At 32.8% G+C, this 26,772-nt stretch overlaps 1 protein-coding gene across 1 annotated transcript in view; it reads right to left on the reverse strand.

The window, feature by feature from the left end:
- Positions 1-9,293: 9,293 nt before the first annotated feature.
- The window catches only part of Dach2 (dachshund family transcription factor 2), a 605,819-nt gene continuing 588,340 nt past the window's right edge, over positions 9,294-26,772 (reverse strand). The window contains exons 11-13 of the mRNA XM_074062608.1: positions 25,171-25,317; positions 23,761-23,826; positions 9,294-9,781 (exon numbers count right to left, since the gene is read on the reverse strand). Coding sequence (XP_073918709.1) covers positions 9,732-9,781; positions 23,761-23,826; positions 25,171-25,317 — 263 coding nt within the window. The 3' untranslated portion in view covers positions 9,294-9,731. The remainder of the gene's footprint in view (positions 9,782-23,760; positions 23,827-25,170; positions 25,318-26,772) is intronic.

A 26,772-nucleotide genomic window follows, 5' to 3' on the forward strand; every position in this document is an offset into this window, starting at 1 on the left:
TGATATTCTTCATATTGTAGATTATAAAAGTCTTAACAAATTTGAATGACTGAAATCATATCACATACCTTTTCTGTCCACAATGGTATAAAACAAAACGAACTTCAAAAAATTTACAAATACATGAAAGCAAATAACATGCTCCTGAACTATGCATGAGTAGAAGAAAATAATTAACTGTCGGTGGGAATGTAAACTAGTACAACCACTCTGGAAAAAAATTTGGAGGCTACTTAAAAAGCTAAACATTGATCTACCATTTGATCCAACAATACCACTCTTGGGGATATACCCAAAAGACTGTGACACAGGTTACTCCAGAGGCACCTGCATACCCATGTTTATTGCAGCACTATTCACAATAGCCAAGTTATGGAAACAGCCAAGATGCCCCACTACTGACGAATGGATCAAGAAAATGTGGTATCTATACACAATGGAATTCTATGCAGCCATGAAGAAGAACAAAATGTTATCATTCACTGGTAAATGAATGGAATTGGAGAACATCATTCTGAGTAAGGTTAGCCTGGCCCAAAAGACCAAAAATCGTATGTTCTCCCTCATATGCAGATATTAGATCAAGGGCAAACACAACAAGGGGATTGGACTTTGAGCACATGATAAAAGCTTTAGCACACAAAGGAGGTGTGAGGATAGGTAAGACACCTAAAAAATTAGCTAGCATTTGTTGCCCTCAATGCAGAGAAACTAAAGCGATAACTTAAAAGCAACTGAGGCCAATAAGAGAAGGGGACCAGGAACTAGAGAAAAGGTTAGATCAAGAAGAATTAACCTAGAAGGTAACACACATGCACAGGAAATCAATGTGAGTCAATGCCCTGTATAGCTATCCTTACCTCAACCAGCAAAAACACTTGTTCCTTCCTATTATTGCTTATACTCTCTCTTCAACAAAATTAGAGATAAGGGCAAAATAGTTTCTGCTGGGTATTGAGGGGGTGGGGGGGGAGAGGGAAGGGGCGGAGTGGGTGGTAAGGGAGGGGATGGGGGCAGGGGGGAGAAATGACCCAAGCGTTGTATGCACATATGAATAATAAAAAAATAAAAATTAAAAAAAGAAATGTTACCTTCCAAAAAGAAAATAATTAAAAAGGAAACATAAAAGTTCCTTCAGAAAACTGAAGATTGAAACACAACACATTACAACCTATAGAATATATAACAAAAACAGTTTTAAGTGGGAAGTAATAGCAATAAATGCCTACATAAAAAGGAAGAAAGATATCAAATAACCTAATATTGCACCAAAAGAACTAGATGAACAAAAAAGAAACTCATCCCAAAATTAGACGAACAAAGAACATAATGAAATAATAAAAATGAAAATTAAAGATGAAGTGAAGACTATAAAACAATGCATGAAATTCAATGAAATGAAGAAATAGTTTTCTGAAAGATAAATAAAATCAAAAAGCCTTTAGACAGATTAATTTTTAAAAGAGAGAAGACTGAAATCATGTGATTATGTCTGAAAAATGAGGCATTACAGCTGATACCACAGAAATGAAAAGGATCATAAGACCCTACAATGGACAAAAACGAATAACCTAAAGAAATGGATAAATTGTTACACATATACAACTAATCAAAATTTAATCATGAAGAAACAGAAAATCTGAACAGATCCAGTATAAGTAAGGAGATTGGTTCAGTAATAGTTTTCCATTAAAGAAATGCTCAGGATCAGATGATGTCACTGCTGAATTCTATCCAATGTTTAAAGAACAACTAATACAAATTCTTAAATTGTTCCAAAAAAAGCAGATGAAATAATTCCAGACACCATCTTCATGGCCATCATTGCCCTGATACCAAAAGTCTTTCTCTCAGATGTTCGTCACTCATGTCAAACTTCTTGAAGAAGAGTTCTGAAAAGCATCAAGGATGTACAATAGAAGAATATATGGAAATAATGGAAAATATATCCCTTTAGAAACATTTTGAGTAGTTGACATTAAATGAAATTATTTATGTAAAAACAATTTGTCCAATGTAAATTGCTCCATGAATGTCTACATAATTTTGGTCACTCAAGGTAAAACTGATCATCCCTGATGATCAAAAAAGTAGAACATTTTTCCCATATCACAGATGCAGATATCATAATCTATAAAGATGCATGGCTTACCCCAGGAAAGTTGTTTGTGTTCTTCTTTCCAAAGGATTTCAGAACTCTTCTAACCCTATGATCTATGGAGTGAGCACTTTGTAATTGAAGCCAACTTTTTTTATATATTGTGCTTTATTTTAAATTGGAAAATAATAATTGCATATATTTGTGCAGTACAATGATATGCTTTTTTATGTGGTAGAATGATTATATCACATTAATTAACATAGCCATCAACTCATGTACTTAATTTTGTGGTGAAAACATTTTACATATAATTTTAGCAGTTTTGAGGCATATAATATATTATTAACTGGTCACCATTCTGTACATGACCACTAACACTTGTTTCTTCTTTCTAAATGAAACTTTGTATCCTTCACCTAATATGTTCCTTTCTCTACCCAACCCCAACACTACTCTCGGGTATCCACCACTTTTCCCTTTACCTCTATGAGTCCAAAATAGTGGATCACACAGGAGGGAAAATCAAGGGAGAAACATACATGAGAGAAGACTTACTACCAAGATAGTAAATAAGGAATAATTAGGGGAAAATAAAAGTACAATTTTTCAGGAAATAAATTGTGTCTTTGCTTGAAGGTGGGCTGACTTCTATTCCCTGTGCTAACTGTGCTTATCTTTCAAGTTGCAAGTAAGATGCCATTTTATTCAGGAAACCTTCCTTTAACCCCAGGTTTTAGTTTTCCCCTGCACTTCCACAGAAATATTTATTTATTCCATGATATCACACAAAATAATGTAATCATATGTAAGGACTATGATGTCTCCAAAGACAGAATCTATTTTTGTCTTGCACATCTAACATTCAGCATAGTGAGTGCTTAATAAGTATATGTTGTCTGAATGCATGAACAGATGTAAGGAAGAAGGTAGAGTATGGTCTATTTTGAGGATATGTGACTCTCTGGGTTAGATACTGCTGTGGTATAAGCATGACTTGTCCTATCCACAATAAATATTGAAATTTAAGACTTAATTTGGCAATTCTAGGAAGTGATCATTAAAAGAACTAACACTTTTCTCATGAGAGTAAATTCCCTTTCTTGTAAGGCAGGATTAGTTAGCATGAGAGTGTGTTAGGAAGCAAAGCCACTTTTTGTGTTTTCTTTTCTCTAGGCAGCCATTTTCTTTTCCACTTTTTGTCATCAGCAGCATGATGTTCTCATCACAAGTTGAACAAATGCAAGCACTACATCCTTGAACATTCCAGTATCCAGAATCATGAGCCCAAATAAACATTTACTCATTGTAAGTTACCCAGTCTCCAGTCTCAGATATTGTGAAATGTCAATAGAAACTGGACTGATCTAGGGAAGTACATGAGGAGAATTTGAAGGCAACAGGGGAATGCAAACAGCAAACAAGTAGGTGGGGAAGAATGGACATTATTAGAGGCAATTGCAAAGACTGCAAAATTTGTATGTATCTTATGGATATAGAAGGATGAATCGAGTAGGCTGAAAAGCAGAACTTTAAGCATGTTAGCCAATAGTGAAAATCCATTATTACAATTCTGAATCACAAAGAAAGCACAAATTAAACATAAGAAGTTGTATAAATAGAGAATGTATGGTATATATATGTGTGTGTGTATATATATATATATATATATATATATATATATATATGATTGAATGTTTACCCCAAATACTCTTCCCCCTTATATGTTAGTGTTTTTAACAGAATAATTTTATTCATTCAGAAAAATTTGTTTACATTCTCTACCTCATTCACTTCAAAGTCTAATTTTGTGGCATTACTACTAGCTAATCCCTGATTTCCAGGTGGAATGTGCTCAACAGTTTCATTGTTATCTGTTTTGAATAAAAACCACACTTTCCATAAAAAACTTGTCATTTATAATGTTTATCTTTTTAAACCAACACACATACAATTATATGCAGAAGATAGCTTATCTATAGAACCATCTGTGCTATAAAGCTCTCAATTATCTGGCAAAACTAACAATCTTGTTTCTTGGAAAAAAATTGGCCTCATTCTCAGTTCCATAGTTCATTCTTACAAGCAGGGTATGGAATTATTCCTTCCTCAGTTCAGTCTTCCAAACGATGGGAGCCAGGAATTTCATGTGAATATTTCAGGAGCTCTGGCTTTGTTGTTAGCAAGTGCAGGAAAATACCAGTGGTAGGTTGTGGAGTAAACGTTCAGGGGGAAATTACTTTCTCAGGTAGCAGAACAACCTACATCTGAAAGCAGCAAAAGAAGTGAAACCTTGAGTGGTAGGAAGGGATGTGAGGCCTAGCTGGAGTCATAGTTCATATGAAAGGTATTCTTTGTTCTTTTGTCATGCTTTATAGAATTCAGGGATTTCCTGAAATAATTAGGTTGATTAAAATCTTCAAATAAAATGTTTTACTTCAAATAAACTCAATTCATGGCTTATGATGTTATTGATGTTTATAAGCTTAAATCCAAATGTTAAATTTTGTAGAGCATTCCTTCATATGTATGATTGACCCATGGAATATCTTGCATTCTCATAGATAGGATGGGGAGAATCTGTGAAATTCATAGCTTGTATGCTATCTTGAATTATACCACATCCTTCTTTTAAATTACAAATATGTGGAGGAATATATGAAATTGTTATGTAATGACATGTAATTGTCTCTCTTCCTGCAACTTCTCTACTTAATCCATTTGACATTGGGTTCCTGGACTATGATTATTGCAATCCATTCAAATTCCCTTTTAGATAGCCCATATTACCTACCAAAACTTGTCTTTCACTAAAGTTGGGCAACAGTTCTGTGCTGCCTTATGTTCTATGAACAGTACTTACTTTGCTTTCTTATTTGGGAGCTTAGGCAGTATTCATCTTTTGTTTTCACTCCCTCCACAATCATGCTTATTATTTAAGACTACATTTGCATTTCAGAAAGCCTGCCAGTTATTATTGCATGCAACATGTTGTTCTTCTTACCTCTGTACCATGTATATCAACATTTAATTAACTAATATTTGTAGTGACTTGTAATGGTTTATAATGTAAATTCTGTTAGCTTGATTTTATTGAAAGTTTCTTATAACAGAAAGTATTCTTTCTAATGTTAGACACTGAATTGTACCTATTTACTTTTAATTTTAATTATCCCATTTGGTTAACTGTGACTTTTTCAGTGTGTTCTCACATTGCTCTGGAACTTGTAAGAACCTCATCTTCTGCTAATCTCATAAATGGTAAGACAAGCCAAGAATTAAGCTCTACCATAATTTTTAGCATTTTACTGAAATGACGGCAGATTCAACTCATTTTTCAAAAGTCATCCCGATTTGAACAAATATTCCCCTCATCAGAACATAATGAATTATCATGGCATGACAAATGCATTTGTGGTTATTGTAGCTCTCTGATATTTTTTGAGGGAAGTTGTTTATGTGACCTAGACCAATTCTAACAATTTTAATAAGTATGCCTTACAAGATCTTAGGCATTTTTTCATTGATAAGTCAGCACATTTATCTTCCAGGTCCTTGTGCCTCCCATACTTTTAATGTGGCAGAATTTAAAACATGGTCCCAGATTTGTGTTTTCTGCTCGGCTATTATTTGTTTGAGCTTAGAAACTTCAGAGGACTGCAAAGTAACCAAGAGAAGATATCAAAAAGGGAAATCTTACATCATCAGCATGAAATTAAGGGAGGAGAATTTTTAAGTAATTAAAGAGTTGAGCTTCAGATTTGTAATCATCATTGAAGCATTTTATAATCAATATGACTACCACCCCTCCCAATGATAGCCAACTATCATAATACCTGAGTTTTGTTTTACATATCATAATTGAATTGCTCATATGCTTCAAGACCTAGCTGAACCAGAAAATACTGGAGAATGCCCATTTTTAATTTTAGTAATCATTGATGAAGAAAAGCAGAAGTGTTTGAGTACATATATTGTGCTTATGCACATATATGGGAATATTACTACAAACAGGCATGAAAACTATGTTGATTCATTTTATATTACTTGTAAAATCAGACAGTTTTCTAATTTTAAATGAGTGAGTCACTTAGCTATGTTTGTGATTGAGGAGAGTTTTCCTTTAAGCTCATGTTTAAGTGGTGAAGTTTTTGGTTCAATATCATCTTTATAATGAAAACTATCTAACAAAAATACTTCCTGGGTATTATAATTCTTTAAACAATAATTGTATAGATACCTTTGAAATTTCAGACTTTTTATGGTCTTGAAAGACTCTCCTATGCGCTTCCTACTTTCTCATTCTATTTTAATTTATTTTTGGAAATAGCATTCCACAGAGACACATTTTCCTGAGTAAGAAAAAACAAAGCTGATACTTGTAGAAGGAGAGAGTTTTTCATGACAAAATCCAGTGGAGTCATTTATACATGAATAAAATTATACATGTGCTAAGTTTTGGATAAGTATCCCTCAAAAATCCATGCGGTAATGCCCAGATTGTGGCATTATTAGGAGATGGTGGAACTTTTAAAAAGTAAAGCCTAGTGTGAAGCTTTTAGGTTAGTATGGGTGTGTCCTTGAAAGGAAGAGTAGGACTTCAGCCACCTTTTCTTCATTTCTCTTGGCATTCTAAACATAATATCAGCAGTTTTGCTCTATTACATTCCCGCCATGACTTAAAACCATTGTGCTTAACCCATCATTGACCGGACAAACCGTGAGCCCAAAGAAATCTTTTCTCTGTTTCAGCTAATTATCTCAGGTATTTGTTATAGTAATGGAAAGATGACTAATCCAGAAAATTGGTATATGAAGTGGAGAGGTCTTTGCTATTCCTGTTTACATGATTATGTGGAGAAGCATTTGTAGTTGTTTTACAGGATGAGTTCAGAAAAATTTCAAGGAGAAAGTTATAAAAATTCTAGAACGCTGTAAGCAAAGTCTAATGGGTAATTCTAGTAAAAGTTCAGAAGACTAAAATGCCTTTAGGAATGTGAATAGTAAAAGCTATGCTGATGAGGTTTCAGATAGGAATTCGAGTGAAGTATAACCTTGTATACAACAACAAATAATTGAAAGAATTTTGCCCACGCCCTGAGACTGTTGAAGGCAAAGCTTAAGTGTGATGGATTAGTTTTTCTGATGGAGAAAACTTCAAAGAAGCACAGCATTCAGGTAGTAGCATGAGTACTGCTGGCTGCATTTAACTGCATTTACAATGAAAATCAGGAGCTCAAAGGAACAGAGAAGAAAGTTTGAAAAATTTTTGTTAGCCAGGAAAGAAGCACATGTAAAGATGTGGCCAAGAAGACTACAGTTGCTAAGGTCATTAGTGCCTATAAAAAGGAGTATATGCTTTGTATCAGGATAATAGGAAAAATGCCTTTAAGGTCATATAAAGAATATGCAAGTCACTTCATCACAAACTCAAAGATGCGGAAATGCAAATTTGTTTCAAAGACTTTCATTTGAGAATGGAGTACCAGGTGCACTATGTGCCCCCAAACCACTTAAGATGTGTTTCCCTATGTTGAGCTGTGAGGCACTCAGCATTCACCTTAGCCATGGTTCAAGATGGAACAGGTGCAGAGCATACTGGTAAGCAACCTTGGAATCCTCCATGTCATGTTGGTTTTACAGAAATGCAGAATGTAAGAGGCATGAAAACAGAGAGGTTTCCATATAGCTCTCAAAGGAATGTCTTAGAATAGGGGCAGGCAGTGTGTTTCAGGCTTAGTATTTATGCAAGCATCTCCTGGCAGGGTGATATACGAGTATAACCAAAGCTGCAATAAAGACCTCCCCCTTAAAAGTAGAGGCATCAATAACACAGAATGACTGAGAGGGAAGCTACAGACAGAATTCAGTGCTAAGGGCATGGCCATGAGGTTGCAACCAGCTACGCTATAGGGGCATAGATGTCCATATCTTGCCTCAGTGTTCCCCAAACTCCCAAACATTACATACTGATGTATAGTATTTAGCGTTTGCCCTGGTCAGTTAGGTCTTACTTTGTTCTGATTCCTCCATTCTATCTCTTCTAGTCCTCCCTTTCAGAATGGGAATATACTCTGAACCATTGTACAAGTATGCAAAATGAATTTTATGGGACTTCATATCTGAATTTACCTTGAGTAAATTTGAGGTACTAGAATGAACTTTTGAGCAAGGGATACCATGTGAGCATGAGTCACAGACTGTATTAGGCATTTGGACTCCTAAGAGTTGGGCAACTAATAACATAGGTACATTAGCCTTTAAACAATGCAAGCCTGCATATCATCCGATTGACTATTGGAAAACTGCTTCTTATGTTATGATGTGAGGCATAGTATATTACTACAGCAGGCCTGCTTAGTGAATAAAAAATTTAAGTGATATTTCTCCTCTATAGTAAGGAGGTATAGTCCTACCAGGACTCTGAAGTCTTGTACTAACAAGCATGATGAGGAAGTGCTAGTGAGAGGAATCATCAGTAGATGTAGCAACATGATTTCAAACTAGGAGACCTATAGTTATGGAGTGGCCAAATGACACCTTGTGGAATACAGCATATTTTTCATAAGACATGAAAGGAATGGAAGTGGCACTGCTACTTCATAAGAAAAACTGAGAGGTTTATGGATGAACCAGAATGTAGGTAGGCTCCAGGAATTTACTGAAAGTGAACCAAGACAAGGTTAAAATCATAGGTTAGACAAACTTTAGGATGAGGCTGTAAATGGCATTGGATTTTTCACTGGCCTATCATGGATACTTGGACATAAAGAGAGACCTAGAATTTTTTTGAGCCAGAGTAGACCTATACTAACTCATTTTTTTTCATTTTGTTTTATTTGTTTTCCATTGAAGGTGGATCCAGAAAAAACTTTTTGAAAATAATAGATTTTCAGAAAAGATTGTCTTGCTCTTGGCTCACCATATTTTCCTACTTCTGAGAGCAATTTTTCCTCCTGAAATAAAGTACACTAAGCATACACAGCCAGGAAAAGGCAATCCAGTCAACAGAACAATTCAGATAATTAGAATATTGACCTGTTTTAATAAAAAGATGTATATTCTTATTTCTTTAGAAATAAAAAACTGGAGAAAGCTTTGCAAACATCTTCCTATTTCCTATATTTTGGTTTCTACTATATGTTTAAAGGACTACATCTGTCAATTTTAAAATAAAAATTCAGTGGCAAGTGACAAAGTCAAAATGCTTTTATTTATAGTGAAGATTAGCAAGCACATTTTTAACAAAGAAGGTGTACTTAACATATGGTAGAACAGAGAAACCATACATATAAGTTTCTAGTCTCTAACACACTACTGTATTTTTTCCTTAAAACACACAAAGCCAAGCTGAAATGAGCATAGAAAAAGCATCAAATATGGTCAAGTTACTTTAGACATTAGGATTTAGATCATGTTTTTAAACTGGGCAATCTAATGTGAGGACAAAGTTTACATCATTGCTTTAAAATATGCACATGTTCCTTTTTTTTAATGTAACATAGATTGAATAGCTGCTTTAATAAACAAAGCTTTGTTGATAAATACAATTGAAATAACTCCATGTTGAATAGTTTCAGAGATAAAGTGGAATCACAAACATCTTCATTTATGTAAAGCCAGCGAGGACCTTTCAGGCTGAATAAAACTGTTGTGCCATTGCTAAACAGTAATAGTTACCTCCTTAAAAAAAAAGAAAACAAATTAGTTCTCCATAGAAGAAATTTGAAACATACATAAACATACTAAAACTTCTATCTTCAGGAACCTAAAATGTCTGATGTAACAGGTTTGATTTAATATATTGGTAAAATTCAACTTAACATTTCTATATCTTAATGTGTCCCTTTCTAAAGATCCCTCAAGTTTCATTCTACAGCTTCTGTTCTTTCCATAGCATCGAAGACATCAAAGACTGATAAAGACTTTTCCTGAACTCTGATTTGTGCCTTCAGTGATCTACATTATTTTTCCTTTTGTTACATAATGGTACATTTGACATCCCAATGATTTACCAAAAACAAGGAGAAAAGAACTACCTGATTTGATGTAAGATAATAAAAACTTTGTATATTTACAATTTCCTTTCCCCATGTTAAGTGTTAGACTGTGTATACTGCATGAAGGGAGACTGGTTCTGAATATCCTTTCAATCACAGTGTTTGATAAAACCAGTATTCATTTAAGTATTGGTAATCCAGAGTCTATACCATTGTGCAGTGAGGTAACATCTGATTGGTCCATGAGCAAAACTTATTACTGAAAACATTTTTTAAATTATGCCACTATACTAGCCTAACATTACTTTTTTCCATAACAATGACTTATGACCTAAGTCTTCATCTACCTACATCACAAAAATCGGTCTTTGGTTACAAAGAGGGTGGGAAAGAAAGCATGGATAGTTCAGAGCAAATCCATTACAAGTGCTTAGGAAACACTTAAAAGTACATATTTTTGAGTCAAATGTATTATCTTCATATATAACGGAGAGTACATTAGTATGCTGAACTGATATGCCCAGTGAAAAATATTAACTCAGTCTGGCAAAAACAGTATCATAAGGAGAAAAGTATACCCTCTTTGAACTAATTGTTTGATATCATTAAGTTGCTTATTTTTTTCTGTGTATAACATATCATGGTCAGTCAGTGGCATTTTCTGGAAAACGTGTTATACTAGCTAGAGGGTTTGATTTCATTAGAAGGCAACCATTTTCCAAGAAACTCATGGAATTCACCTGAAATTTTCCAGGGACCAGAAGAAAACAAAACTTGTACTTTTGGAAACTATTTGGTACTCTGTCACCCCAGAGAATTGCTCAAAATTTTATGGATGGAATCTCAGAATATTTATTATGAAATTGCCAATTAGTTACTCGTTTCTCCAGTCTATCTCATCCTCTGTACACACAGCCTAATTTCTTTTTGAGGTACTGGTGCTTGAACTCAGGGCCTATACCTTGAACCACTCTACCAGCCCTTTTTTGTGAAGGGTTTTTTGGAGATAAGAGTCTCACACAACTATTTGCCCAGGTTGGCTTCAAACCATGATCCTCCTGATCTCTGCCTCCTGAGTAGCTAGCATTACAGGTGTGAGCCACCAGCGCCTGGCTACACAGCCTAAATATTAAAGGAAAGGTCTTCAAAACCAAATGGCAGTTATTTTCCCAGGATTTAAATGTATACAATATAGCAAAGCTTAAATCGTGCAGTACAAATTGTGAACATTACAATCTGAAAAGGGGTGGCAAAACAAATAATACTCTCTAAAAATGGTATATAAATACAGCAATGAAAGGCAAAGACAATCACCATTTGTCATTTATGAAAATCACAATTTCTGAAAAATCTTCTTTATTATGTTTAACTTTTGTCTTTATTAAAAGAGACAAACATATCTACCCACACCCTTCATTAAATGTGCCTGCTTGTAAGGCCTATCAGGAACAGTTTCCACAGTGACTTGAAAATCCAAAGAAAAACTAGACTAGCAAGAAGAAGATATTATTAATACAAATCATTTTTTAACTCACAATACAATCAATTGAAATTTCATAGTAAATTTTTTCTCCCAATTTTAAAATTGCTGTATAATGTTGACACATATTTTGTTACTGTTATATGTATGGCAATGCCAAATGATCATAAGGAAGGAGTCAATATTGACCTACTAACTGACACTGATCCTTAGAGCAATCTCAAAGTTTGACATATTTCAATTTCAAAATGCATTTCAGCTATAATATGAGTGATTTATCATTTAGTAGTAGCTGTCAATGTAAACTCTTAGATAAAACAAAAGCATCTGGAACCATAAACAGAGGATAGCAGTACCTGAATTTTAATCCAAACCTGGCTAGCTAATTTCATTAGGCACAGGAAACAGCTTATTAGTAATTGAATGTTTCATGTTTTTAAGAGGGTTTGTACTTGAGCTCCAAACAGAGATGATCTCATAGGCATTCTGGATGTAAACAAGATTAAAGATCTGGAAAAGCAATGAATAAAACCTCTCCAGAGGAACGTTAGGAGCTTGGGAACTTTCAAGGAGAGACACACATAGACATTTGGGAAGAGCTGGAAGTTTATTGCTTTAAGATTTATCAGATAGATAAAAGTGTGAATTTGATATATATAAATCTGGGGTTTTTTAAAGTACAAATTAAAGCCCACAGAGTCCTTCTCTTTGCACAGCACTGCCTGGCCTGGGGCAGATAACACAGCACAAAAGGCTGGTATGGTCTTCTCCATACAGAAGACCCTTTGTTGACCAGTTGAGTCATCCTTCAAGGGCCACAACTGGCTGTCCTACACCCCAGTAAGTGTGAAACTTGCCTCTTGTGTTATATACTTACAATTTATGAAAAGGATTAGCTAAAATCCATCATCATAAAGAAAGTAAGAATGTAGGGAAAGGCCATAGGAAAACACATGGAGGATTCCTTATGGTCAATCAAATTAAGTAAAATGTATTTGCTTGTAAAAAAAATTAGTGTCTTTTTAAATGACTTAATTTGACATTACTATTCAATTTCCTCTACCATTCAATGTATTCTTTTGACTATATAATGATGAGGTAATTTGGGATATCATATTTTAGTCATAGTTCATTGTTATTCAGTTAAGATATTGATATTAATAAAAACTTTTATTTGATTCACCTCAGTCCTTCTTAACCCATTTCTAATTTGGCATTATTCTGCTGAAGTGCGTTGAAACATTACACCTATTCTAAATAAATAGATCTTCTGTAGTCCATTGAGAGTACCAGAAGACAAATTCCTGTGCCATAGAAAGACAAACTCTTCAGAGTATGAAATGACTAAAATATCACATTGTTATGAATTAATGTAATATTTAAAAGTATGCAAGGTTGGTGTTTATTCCAACAGAAATTGTAAGTACTACCACAGGAAACTGATTAAGAGTGTGGATAAAAATACAGTTGGCCTTTTGCATAAGATGAGTAGAGCTTTTGTCACATTAGAACTTAATTCTAGGGTAGATTTAAATACAAATCTAGTTATAGATTTACAATGAACTAGATTTTGCTTGGTGAAAGGAGAACACTTTAAGAGTGGCATTAAATAGTTTGGATCACTCACATATTGTTCCATTAGATTCCTAGGAGAGATGAAGATGATGACAGGTTATCTGTCACCAGCTTGTGGCCAGGTCTTCACTAAGTAAATAGTTAAAAATATTTGAGATCATTTCCAGGGCAATTCAAGCCAAATGGACCATTTAGTTGTAATCAGTTGAACATGCTAGGTATCTCACCATGTCTAGGCCAGAAGGCGAACTGCAGAAAATATCCATAATGTGAATGTAACATCATATCTAGCTTTCCCCTTTCTCATGTCTATATATTTTTTTCTGTTTTCTTGTTGGTGGCTCAATAAAGAGGAAGCAAGTTTGAGAATAGGAAGAAAGACGAAAAGATCAAAGGGAATGTTTTTAGTCGATTGGGTGTCTGTTTTTATCATTGTCTTCTTTATTGATAAGGAATGTGCTAGTAGAAAGAGGATAGAAGACTTGTTGTTCAAGGGAAAATGTAGGTATGGCAAAATCTAGAAACTAGATTTCCTTACAGGGTTTTTTGTTTTTTCTAGAAAAGTGAGCTCCTAGGCTGTGATAACAAATACTGATGGTTTTTACAAACAAATTGCCTCCTGCTATGTTTCTCATTAAATAACATGTTGGCCAAATATAAAGCCATTTCATAATAATCACAGCTTAAAGTAGATGTGTCTACATTTTATTTTCTCTCATAACATCTAGAAATTGCACTGTCTTTGCCTTGAAAATTCCTACACCTTCTTACCCCACTAGGAATTGTCTAGGTGGATAAATGTGATAATGTTTATGAAACATTATGAAATCCTTGAAAGAAAGGGGATAAAGAAGTATAAAGTATAATGTTCAATCATCATTTTGATTAGCCCCTAAAACTTGTGAATTCCATTTCTCTAGCACATTTTTCCTGTATGTGCAAAGTTCTATTTATCAGTCATGAACAAATATTAATTGAAGGTTCCATATTTTAAGAACTTGAGTATGAATTTTAAAGAATTACAACACTAAATAAGCAGGTAACTGCTACAGCACCCTATTTGTGCCTATGATCAGTTGGAGTTCCGGCATCAGTGTTCAGGCTGTACAGAAAAAACAATAAGACCTGGTCAAAATTTCATTCCAACAAAGAAAATCCAAAGTCTACTCAATGTATTTCACCAAAAACCACAAACTCACTTTGTAGCATTTTGCTGTGCCATGTGTGTTCAAGATTTGAACAAATCTGTAATAAATGTATTTTTATTAATTCTATGCCTATATTACACATTCACTTATGTGAGTCTCATTCTATTAAAATAAAATTATACAAAGTGAGCAAAACCTAATTTTATTCTCTGGGGCGCTATTAACAATATAAAAATGAGTATAAATGCTATTCCCTACCTCTAAAATATGCTTATGATGCCCTTGTGCATGTTCTACTGCTTTAAAACCTGCATCAAAATGCATGACTAGTTTAATAAACTAGGCATTTAGGAAGTTTTCTGTTTTCCTCCACAGGCTAAAACATAAGTAAAGATTCCTAATATTTTCAATGAGGCAAAATCTTTGCTAAGGGTTGCAATTTCCCCTTAATATGAGATTTCCTTCCCAGAAAGTCAGGATATTTGAAAAAGAACTACTCATTTTTATTTTTGTAAAAAATTACTGTAGATGTTAATAATGTTTTGTAGGTTTAATTTATGTGTAGAGAAAAATTCATTTATGATTTTTCCCACTCAGGGCTCATGTTTGCTCCCAAGTGTTTCCTCAACACTTTCTCACTTATATAAACAACTCTTAAGCACTAATAAGCTTCACCATGAGTCATATTTTAGGCTATCAAACCTTTGTTTTGGGTAGCTAACTTACTTTTTAACTAATGGAAATATTTTGTAAATAAATCGTAAGAAGTGGGTTCCACATTTTCTTTAACTTGCTCGGTTAGTGATGGGCATTATATTACTTGGCATCAAGTAAGTTCACCTTTGGAATGTCACGTTTTCCTAATCTGAAGAAGAGAGAGATAAAATCATGTATTGGTTCAATCAGCACATTTCAGTCTTAGGTTCAATCTGAATTAAATGTACAATTAATTGTATGGATTTTATTTAATTTGTGGAAATATGTTCAGTATATGAAATTCTAAAACCAATTAAGCAATGTTAGTGAAGTTAGTTTGGAGTCCATTTAGTTGTTAGTGAAGTAGTGAAAATATGGAGCTACTTATTTGAGAGTAGGAAAAGTAGAGCATGGCAAATTAGATGCAAATGATAAAATAGCATAGTATTTGATTCCCCTTTGTGTAAATATTAACATTATTTTGGAGCCATTTTTTCAGAATGATCTGGTGCTTATTTTTGGAATGTCAATTTTTAAAATAGAATTTCTTTAAAATAATAACAACTTCACCTTATTAGTCCTGATTTTTGGATTTATAATTGAACCAGAACCAAAGCTATTATAGATTTTTTTTTTGCAAATGTAATGAGAATAAAGTACCAACCTGTCTTGTTCCATTTTAATGTACCCTGGTTGGTAAATTATGCAGTTAAGCCACTCTCCATTTATTGAATCAATTTCAGGTAAGAATCATCCTAAAAGACAATGACTACCCTTCTGTTCTCACATGGGGTAAAATAGTTATATTTACTATAGCTACATATTGAAGAACATATGTTTGAAAATTTTACACATCTATTACATGACAAATACTTCATACCTGCTGAAATCTGCATTTGCTATCCTAAATCCTAATTTTATGTGCATTTTGATAAGGTATGGTAATAATGACAACTTGTATGTGTTTTACCTATCAGAATTTAGATCTAACTTATTGATGAGAAAGGTTTGACAAGTTTTATACCTCTTTATTAAAATTAAGGCAGGAAGAAGTTGAATGACTTCTCAAAGTTATTACTAAGTTAGTTAGTTATTATATGACATTCCTGACTACTTGATCAGTGCTCTTTCTGCAACTTCATTTTGCATCCCAAGTACCATTTATATAATGGCAATAAAAGCATGCATATTCAGTACAGAGATTTGCAAATTTTGAGCCACAGTAAGAGCATTATAAACAGTTGAATTCTTCTTTACAGGGAAAATAAGGGAAAATACATGAAGCTACTATTATGGAATAATGACTAAGTAAGGAGCCACTCAAATCATGTATGCCACATGCAGAATGCCATATCTTCTTTCACAATTTTCAGTTGGTATTTTGAAAGGTTTTGTCCATGTTTTCATGCCATTCCCCTAGAGAATCTAAGGTCTTACCTATATCTAATCTTTCATAAATACATAAGTTAAAAATGTCTTATAAAGATCGAATTTAGTTGAGTTTTATAAATATGGAAAATTTTAATGTAATATTTATAAACATAATTGAGTTCTTTTTGTAGTAACTCTTCACTAATCTCTTCTCTTGCTAAATTGATAGGAAAACACTATAAAATCTGATTTTAAAGTAATCAAACCATGGAGAAAATGAAAAATTAAAGTAATGGAAAAATTTCAAACTATAACTTGCACAATGTTTAAAATGACATCCAATATTACCATAGAAGGTTGAAATGCAGTTACCAGAAGATTATAGGTTCTGAGTATTTATTAGCTCTCTGTGTTGCAGACTGCTCTTCATTAAGTGGTGGCTCAAAGATACTGAGATCAACATTGCATTTATTCATCTTTACTATTTTAAAGAAATAAGAAAGCATAAACTTCTGTGGGAGAATAAGGAGATAGGCAAGAAATGTTTATAAAAGGAGTTGTACTTCCTTGAAAACTAACAGGAATTGGTCAAAATGTTTCCATGGTAATCTTTACATTATTGACAAAAAGTAGGTGTAAGCTTACTATGTGGATTATGGCCAATGTTAATTTTCATAAAACACAAATTTAGGGGAATCAAGGATATTTTGTATAAAACTCTAAAAAGTTTTTTTCTTTAAATTTACTTTAAGTTCCTCAATTGAATTTTATGTGGCTATTATAAATGAGGAAGATGAAACAAATATAACTTTATATTAATGCTCCATGGTAAGGAAATCTCAGGCCATAATTAGATAACTGAGGCTCTGTTGGAAGTGTGATGTGACTTTAACCATAAATAAAAAGAATTCGTTCCATTACTATTTTAGCTGCTCTACAGTTTTAAAGAAAAAAGAGAGATGCATATCATTTGTCTATTTTTGTAAATATTACCCTAGTTTCCATAAACTTTTAAGAGATAAGTGGTTATTAAATTCCAATAGGGTTAAGACTTTTGATTATCTACAAACTGGAGAAGACCACCTTCCATCATGCATTGTTCTGTATCAGATAATACTATATTATTGCTAAATATCCTAGCTATCTAACTAACCATGAGAGATTTTTAAAGTTATGGACTGATAGTGCTATGTAGTAAGGACAGTGGATGAGTGAGTTAAGATTCCAGTGTATTAGTTCCCAATATCAATAGCAAGTAAATTGATTTCTCTTGTGTTATTTCCATACTTAAATACTGAACTTAAGCACACCTTTCCAAACTACTAGTCAGGGATAATCCTGCTAGAGGACATTTTTGTTATAAATGGCACAAAGTTCACCATGTAATACATGTACCAGGTATTGACTTTCTTTTTTTCTGCTACTGTAATTTTAGTCTATGAATTCCTCACTCCAAAAGTAATAAGCACATATTGCCACATATTAATGTGGCCACAATAAAATAATTGTAATTTTTAAAGGTTATATGAGAGTGATGGTATATGATTACAGTCTTCTATGAAATGCTATATTTATTAAAAAAACAAATGTGAAAGTGAAAAAATGAAACTTAAACTTTGAATCAAAGAGTTTTCTTCATGCAATTCCTCAGGTATATACGGGTTGAGGGTAGGGTAGGATAAATTCTAAGATTAAAAATTTGTGTTATACATGTAATGAAGATGACACATAAAGTAACTAGTCAAGCAGCTATATCAGAATTTAGTTAAGCAACCCTTACTAGATTATAATAAAAGGAAAACTGTTAATTAATGAATGACTATTGTAGAGTCAAAATGCTGACTAGCAGAATCACCTATCTCAGCTTGCAATTCTCATTATTTTGCTATCCCTGCAATAGGTAGAACTAAGTCTTAGATCTGAATATGAGATTTTATGCTGTCATGATAATGAGTATCACAACCTTTAAGTGACTGCAAATAATTCTATAACTATACTAGTAAATGTTGCCAGATACACTGTGTCAACCAGACCCTAAATAATCAAGTATTGTAAGCTTTCCACATCCTCCTCTATGAAAGATCTAGAAGAATAATGTGTACTATAGTCTGACAGGTATTTCACAGAGAAAAGTGTATGATAATACCTGGGAGGCACAATTCAGTCAAAACAAAAATCTTGTGGAAAATGAAAAATAAGGGACAAATTCTTTGTAAGGATGAAAATAAAAACATCCAGGCCATCTAATGAACTTTACTGGAAAAAAAACTGCTGGGTTAGAGACAAAGGTTGGGATCTTCTCTGCAGGGTCTGCTAGAGCCTTTTCCCACTATGTGATGACAGTTGCAATAATGTTTCTCTCTGTAGTAAAAGGCTCTTGCTTTCAGAGGAAGCATTTAAGAGGGAATATTTAAGATCTACTTCCTACAATCCCTTTAGTCTCTGACTTGCTGTATATCTACTTTATGGAAGAAAATTTCCACTTTACAATGGGAATATTATAGAGCCTATGTATATCTTCAAAAACAACAGAAGACATCAGGAGAGGAAAATTAATAGCTGATAAAATTAGTGCAAGAAGTACATAGTTTAACTTCTAAAAAAGAACACACTGTGGTGGAAGTGAGTAGAAAAGTATATTCGAGAATTTCTATCTGCTTTGTTCTTTTTTGTTGCTTTTTTTTTTATCATATCACATCCATGGCAAGAATGTTCTTTCAAATTCTACAACCACAATCCTTTCAAAGGATTTATGGTAAATATTGGCATGGCATTTTAAACTCTTTGGAGGAATGTTGTTCTAGATTTATAAGTAAGCAGCAGAGAGAAAAGATAATAAAGAGGTCTCAGGGGTCAAAGAAAGACAAATACTGAGCAAATATTTTGAGAGAATACATGAGAATATACATATTTATAGATATTTCATCTTAAAATAAATATATTTACATGTTCTATATATGTATATTAAATTATGTTATAAAATATAATGCATTTTCATACAAATAATTTAAAATTGTATCTTCTGCTTTTGCAGTCAAATGACTCTTTAATCACTTTGCTTTTCATTCTTCCTTGGCATTTTAGGAAGGTACCATGTGGATGAAATGATGAATTTACATCCTTGATTTATGAGTATATACCCTGAGTAAGTTTCTACATTTTATTCTTTTCTGAACAAAAATGATTTCAAGGGAAAAAGATTAGAAAGCTTACTTTTACATTAAATTTTATTTTAGTTTGGCATCTATGTTGGATTTTATATCAAATTTTAGTGTGTTAGTGGCAAAAAGGAGGAAAATTGTTTGATTCTACCATATTGATGAAAAATATCAGAAGAAAAATTTATTTCAGTGTTAAATCATTTTGTGTCTTTGTCAAACATATGAGCAAATAGGCAAATTAAAAATTATTCATAGGCATTTACATTCCACTTGCAAAAAAGCAGTTCCTAGGATTTAAAAAATTTGTTTTTTTATGTTTTTACAGAAAACAAATGCAGTGGTAGAAACAGGAACAGTGTGTCAATGTGCCCTTGTAATTTATGAAGTTGTTTGTTTCACTTTATGACCAGAATGTTCATGAATGCCACTGTCTATTTCCTAAAATTTAGGAACTACATATTCTGTGTTTTACCTAGTATTGTTAAGATGGTGATGTCACTTTTTAAAAATTTAAGAAACATGCACTGCACCGATAGCCCCTAACAGTGAAATATATTCATACAAAAGTTAACTAAGGTATAAACATGCAAAAGGAGAAGTCTCCCTGAGATCATAAAATGATGTTATTTTCTGTTCAGCAGTTCATGTTGCTGCTGTACCTGAAAATTAATTAAAGGAACTGTTGCAGTAATGTGCAAACAGGGAATCTGAGAAACTGAGAGGCCTTTTAGGTCTCCAAGTGAAGTTAAGTCAATCTTGGTGCAGGCAATCAAATGTAATGAAATCACTTGTCAGTGCTAAGCTTGCAAAAACCGTGAAGTTTGACTAGGGAGTAAAAGGATTATAATTAGATTTCCAATGGGATAATAACTAAATCACAGAATGCAGTAAAGAGAAAATATTATTTTGTTAGCTAATGGTACTGCTGTTCCGTTTTAGTTTTTATCAGTTCACTTGTAGTTGTGCTAATTTAATTTGCTTTTATCAGCAAAAATGCACTATGTAAATGGCACTTGAATGTCATTTGCAAAAATCATTGATCTGAAGGTGAACTTAATGACACTTGGCATGTTTATTTTATGTGAAGCAGAGATTGGTTGGTAAGATGGTTGATGTGCTGTCTTGCAGGTCTCCATCTGAGTTATAGAAATCTGAATGGAACATATTAGTGTATACGCTCCTTTGGAAATTTCAGCTCCAGAGATAGTGGACATAACCAACAGAGTGAGTATATATTCATTGTTAGAGCACATGAAAACTTTCAGGAGAAAGTGTTATACTAAACTGCTTAATGTAAGTGGTACAGATATTCTTTCATTAGAAGGTGGTTTATGCATGATATCTTTTCTGTCGACATTCAAAGTACATAGAAATAAAAGACTAAGCAGATAAGATTTATAATACATGTAAGAATCCTGGTGCATGATTTTGTCTATACTAAAATTAATGTGGAAATTAGGATAAAAGTGGATATAACTTGATTATTTCTAAAGATGACCATGCAACATTTTTCCAAGGCCCCTTTATATTCCCTTAAGGATATTTTCACAGTAGAACTAATCGAATTTCAAGGGAAAAGCACTAGTTTAATGCTAGATTTCTATACAGCAGAGCAATTGACAATGGAAAGAGAAGACTTAAATGATGCCTGAACTATTTGCTGTGATGGTGATGAGTTTTGCAATGGCATTATGTTGTCATACATGAATTGACTCTCACAAACAACGATAAGAAATAATATTTCAAGTTAAAGAAGAGGATAACTGAGGGAGGTAAGATAGATGAAAATAGTATCAAAATAAGTTAAAAAAACTATAATACACAAGGCAAAATTATTAGCAAGAATGGAAAAATAATAGTTAAGCTTGCATTTAATGTTTTCCTACAATTCTGTATTTTCTAATGTTTTAAAATAAATGTACATGTAATCATTCTATTCTGAGTAAATCAAGTAATAGGCAAAATGATCTGAATTTTTCATGTAATTTTCTGCCTGACTGATTTTCTGAACTGTATTGATGATCAATTATGACAATGTTTTTGGGCATCTCTTTTCCTGGCTAAAAGAACGAAATTTTTTTTATCAGAAATAACCTTTTGATATTGTATTGTGGTTCTACTATCATTTTTACATAAGACCTTCACTCTAGCTTTCCATAAAAAGATAATGGGTGCTTTATCAGTTACAGTATTTAAATGTTGTGCTAAGAGTGGAGAGAATGTGTACTTTTCCATTTTTATCATGAATATTATTTAATGTAACCTAAAAGGTAGATATTCAATAAAGACTTATCAACTCACCATATTTTATATGAACAAATATTAACCATAAGCACTAAACAATATGGTTTGTAATTTGGAAAAAGAGTAAATAGCCATTCCCTTGCTTTAAAATAGGTTCCATCTCAAACCTTTTAAAGTTATATCAGATTTTGTCATGTTTAGCCAGCAAAAAGTAGTAGAAGTTATTAAAAGTATCTTCAATGAAAACATATTTTACTGTACCCTTCGCTAAGCACAAGATAATATACAAAAAACATTTATTGCAGACTTCATAAATTTAAGAATTTGGTCACATATGACCAAATGACTACCGATGAATATGAATATGATTCTGTTGTCTGTTAAATGGAAATTAAGTAAATTTAGGACAATTCAAAATCTTCTACTTATTTCAGATTTGAGAAAAGTGTTACTAGTATGATATAAAGGCATCACATAAATGAAACAAACACAAGGAATTGGATGCAGGTATATGGTTAAGGTATAATAAAGACAAATCCTACTAGTGATACAGTTGGTTTACTTTCTCTAGTTCCACGGCTAACTTTATATCCCACTCAAATCAGGGGCACAACCAAGCTCAATTCTCTTTACGGATTGTGTCTATCTTTCTGTGTCACCAATTCAGAAGAGATCAAATAAATGTTTTAGGCTAATTTACCCCCAAACATGGGCCTAGTATGTGATGACAACCTCAAATTCCCAGTCCACATCTAATGGGCTTTCTTCATGAAGTTAGCTGCCATGAATTCATTGTGATTTACCAAATCACTCGAATTTACTTTACTAACATAGACACAGCCTTTAAATTGAGGGAAGGAAGCAGGCAAGCATAAAACACATAGAAAATAGCAAAAGCTTCATTGACCAATTTAAGTGTGCATGCTTTCACATCTAACCAAATTAATGCATTAGGTATCCAGGTACAGCAGAATCAGGCATTACCAGAAGATCCATAAGCTCTGATGCTCTTGCTTTTATAAAGATGACTTTCAAGACTGCATAAGTGGGGGTTTCAAACTTTCATGAAGCTGCCATATAACATGATGACCCTCAGATAAACACAAATGGATCTTTCAGTTCTGTTGCCTTCACATAGATCCAGTTTTTATACAGCAGAAAAGCATCATTTTTTCAACCTCCAGCAAAGAACATATTCATTGCTGTCTTTGTTTTAATAAGTTAGGAAATAATATTCTCACAAATGTCTTTTTTATTAGAAGAAGGCTTTTTAAACAACAAGTGAGAAAATAAATGCAATCTATGTAAATGTAAAGGGCTAGAAAAGCACACTAGTATTACATTGGAAAATTTCCACTGATCAGATGCAATTCTTATTTTTAGGTGGTTTGGCACTCTTATGAGAATCTATATTGATGTGTTTCATCTGCTTTCTTGCTACCAAATACTTTAAAATATTTTAATGAACTAAATATGTATGGAAATCATGAATTGCAAGTCATGCTCTTATTTCCACATTTAGGTGGTTTCTTTAGCATAAAAATTTAAAGGTTAATAAAACATGTTGTCTACAATACCTTTAATATATTGATAGGTTCTAATTAATGTACTTGTGATCTTTATAAGTAGTAATGAAAATTTCAAAGCACATGTACACTTTAAAAAAATAAATTATCTTTATAGTTATATTTTTTAGAATATGCCTAACATATAAATGCATGTCCTTTCAATATACAAGAAATTTGTTCACATTGTATATGTGAAATTATTATTCCCTAAATAATTGCACTGTTATTAGGTGTTCAAAGTCATATTAAGTATATGTTTTCTCAAAAAAATCATTGCAAATTGCTTCCTATGTCACAGAGTAGGAAGAGTTAAGTTTATTTAACTTATAAGAAGAGTATCAATATAGTATCTCACCCCACCCTCCCCCCAGTGTTCACTGATTAATTAGTGATAGGAAGAAGTACGCAGTTTACCATACCTTGTATAGCAGCACTATCATGAAGAGTCCCATTGTTTTCTATTTCAATATCTGGAATTCCAGTATCTGAAAGAATTTGCATTCAAGATTAAGGTAAAATTCTGTGTTTCTTGATTAAATTTAAAGGAACAACTGCAACAAGCTAGTACTTTGGTCTCACAGATAATGCACAACACTGGTGTTTTCTTTCCTTTTTTTTTGGCGGGGGTTGGGAAGAGTAGGTGTACTTTTCATGGTAGGAAAAAGGATGACAAACTATAGTTGAATTATACAATTGAGTACATATTTCCAGGTATATTGTACAGTCTTCTTTATGTGATTGATTATGTAATGAGAAATTTTAGGAAAATTTTCTTCCTGTAAAAATCCTCTAAAATTAGGGTTACAGGTTAACATTCCTGGACTGCAGAACAAGAAGAAGATGATGGATGCAATTTTCTAAATGGAAGTTCTTCATCCTTTCAAGTATATTTTCCATTTGTAAGATACAATAGCTGATAGTATTATCTGTATGCTAAGTACAAGCATAAACCAAGATTTTGTATTATAGTTTGTAGTGGCTGAGAAAACCCACGTTAGGAGAAAATGTGCGCTTTTCAAATAAGCTTTAAAAAGCTGGCAATTATCATGCAAAAATGTTCTGTGCGTATGAATGTGTGTGTGTATTTATTTTAACATTTACTTCAAATTGGATGTGAATGAGATGAAACAATGTTAACATGATTTCAGAATTAAAAGTGAAATCAGAAAAGTTTTGAATTAAGAAATTTCATGCTTTAAGCACCTTTTCCTTCAGAATTTCCAGGAATTTACTTACAAAACATTCTCAACCAGATTCTCCTTAAGTGCCTCAACATTGATGGCATCTTGAACCAGTATCCTATAGTTGATGAAAACTGAGTTGAACAAGCACAACATACGTGACATGAATAGATCTAAAGCACTTAACATTTCTCTTGCAGCAAGAATATTAGTATTACTACTTTTACTGAAAAAGGCAGTAGTTTATTTTGTTATTTCTGGGCTTTTTTTTTTTGTAGTACTGGGGTTTGAACTTGGGGGTCTCCCACCTTGAGCCACTTCACTAGCCCTTTATTGTGTTAGGTATTTTTGAGATAGAGTCTCACGAACTCTTTTGCTCTGGCTGGTTTCAAACTGCAATCCTCCTGATCTCTGCCTTCTGAGTAGTGAGGATTACAGGCGTGAGCCACCAGTACCCTGCTATTCCTGGGCTTTTTGTATCTCCCACATTATGGATTATTTTGGGTTTCTTAAATCTTAACTTAAAATAAAACATTGAATTGATTGCTTAATTATGTCTCTCTCTCTCTGTCTCTCTCTGACTCTTTCATCTTTAAATCAGGTTTTCCTTTGTTTACAATGAGAGTGAAAACCCCAATCTGACATTACCTTTCAACATCCTCAGGCAACTGTCACTACTATTGGCTTGCTTAAGTGCCTGTTCCACTTGCTCTCTGCGCTTGGATTCAAATTCCAAGGCTTCCTGCAATTTTCTCTTGGCTTTTTTCTCTTTTTTCAGGCGCTTTTGCATGGTAGCTGAAATACAGAAAGGTAGTTTGCAAAGGGCTGGTCAGTACAATAGGATTGCTGGTTTTGAAGAATTATAAACCACAAATACAGATATAGAAACAGAGAGAGATACCAATGTATCTGTTGACATAGGATTAGTTTTTGTTTTTGGTCCCAGTTCTCATTTGGCTTATGCAAATAGTGCTTCATTTATTGTAGTTCAATCATACACCAACTTCTTCATAAGTGCAAAGTGTGAAAACTCTGTTACACACATGCAGTTGTATGATGCAATTGGCTTGGAACATTATTTTCTACTATGATTCATTGCATGCATTTACAATAACATTAGATATTTTATAATTATCTTAAGAAAGCTATTCTTACTCATTAAATTGTTATTACATGTTTAAAAATGCAGAAAACAAAATCCTGGAAATATCTTTTGGGTTGCATAATATGCTTTTTAAAACTGTAAGCAGCAAGTGTTAATTTCTCTAAAATGTTAATAGTATTTGTTTAAATAATGCACATATCAGTCTCTCTCTCTGTCTCCATACATAAACACACATAAACAAATAAATGCCAATACACATACAAACTATAGAGAGTAACTTTCAGCAATGATTATATAAGCAAGTTATAAAAGTGCAACCACAACAATGTGTCTCTGGTAAGCAGAAAAGGTAAAGAAACACTAAAGGACAGCTATACCTCAATTCTCAAGGCTTTATGTCTCAACCAGAAACATTAATTGCTCTAGTGACTGATTATTTCTAATCACAGAAATCTTAAATCTGTGATAGTTCCTCAAATAGGAGTTTTGGGCTCCAACATGAATTGGTTCATAGCAGAGTTCTATGTAGACCTACTTTTTTCCTAAATCAGTTTTTAAAAATTAAGATATTATTTTTATGGCAATAGAAAGCAAAGAACATCATGCAAAAGATAAATTATATGACATTTAAAAATGCTAAAAGCATTCATATATATTTAAAATATTTCAACTGAATGAATATGATGCTAATTTGAGTTTCAGTTATATTCATCTCACAGTTCAAGGTCTTTTTATATAAATTATCTTGAGCAATATGAAGAGAGTCAGTTACCCAAGTAAATTGCTGTGAACTTAAAACAAAAATGCAAAAGTCTAACATAATAACAAAATAGAATTGAGAAAAAGACAAAAAGTATGGTTTCTATTATTTTTGATGAAAGACTGTTAAATATAGTTGAACATAAAAGTACTTCACTATTATGATTGTACTATGTCATCATTCAAATACATTAAACAATTTAAATAAGATATCTATATTATTGAAATTAATACAAAATTTAACAACTTTGATAAGATAAAGTGTTGCTTCTAGAAAAACTAATGACTCAAAAATACTCTGTAAGCTGATTCAGTTGAATATTACAATTTCATATACTCATAAATAATGCTACAACAGGCAATATTTAAAATTATATAAATGAATA

This window comes from Castor canadensis, chromosome X (genome assembly GCF_047511655.1).
Source record: "Castor canadensis chromosome X, mCasCan1.hap1v2, whole genome shotgun sequence".
NCBI classification, from domain to species: domain Eukaryota; kingdom Metazoa; phylum Chordata; class Mammalia; order Rodentia; family Castoridae; genus Castor; species Castor canadensis.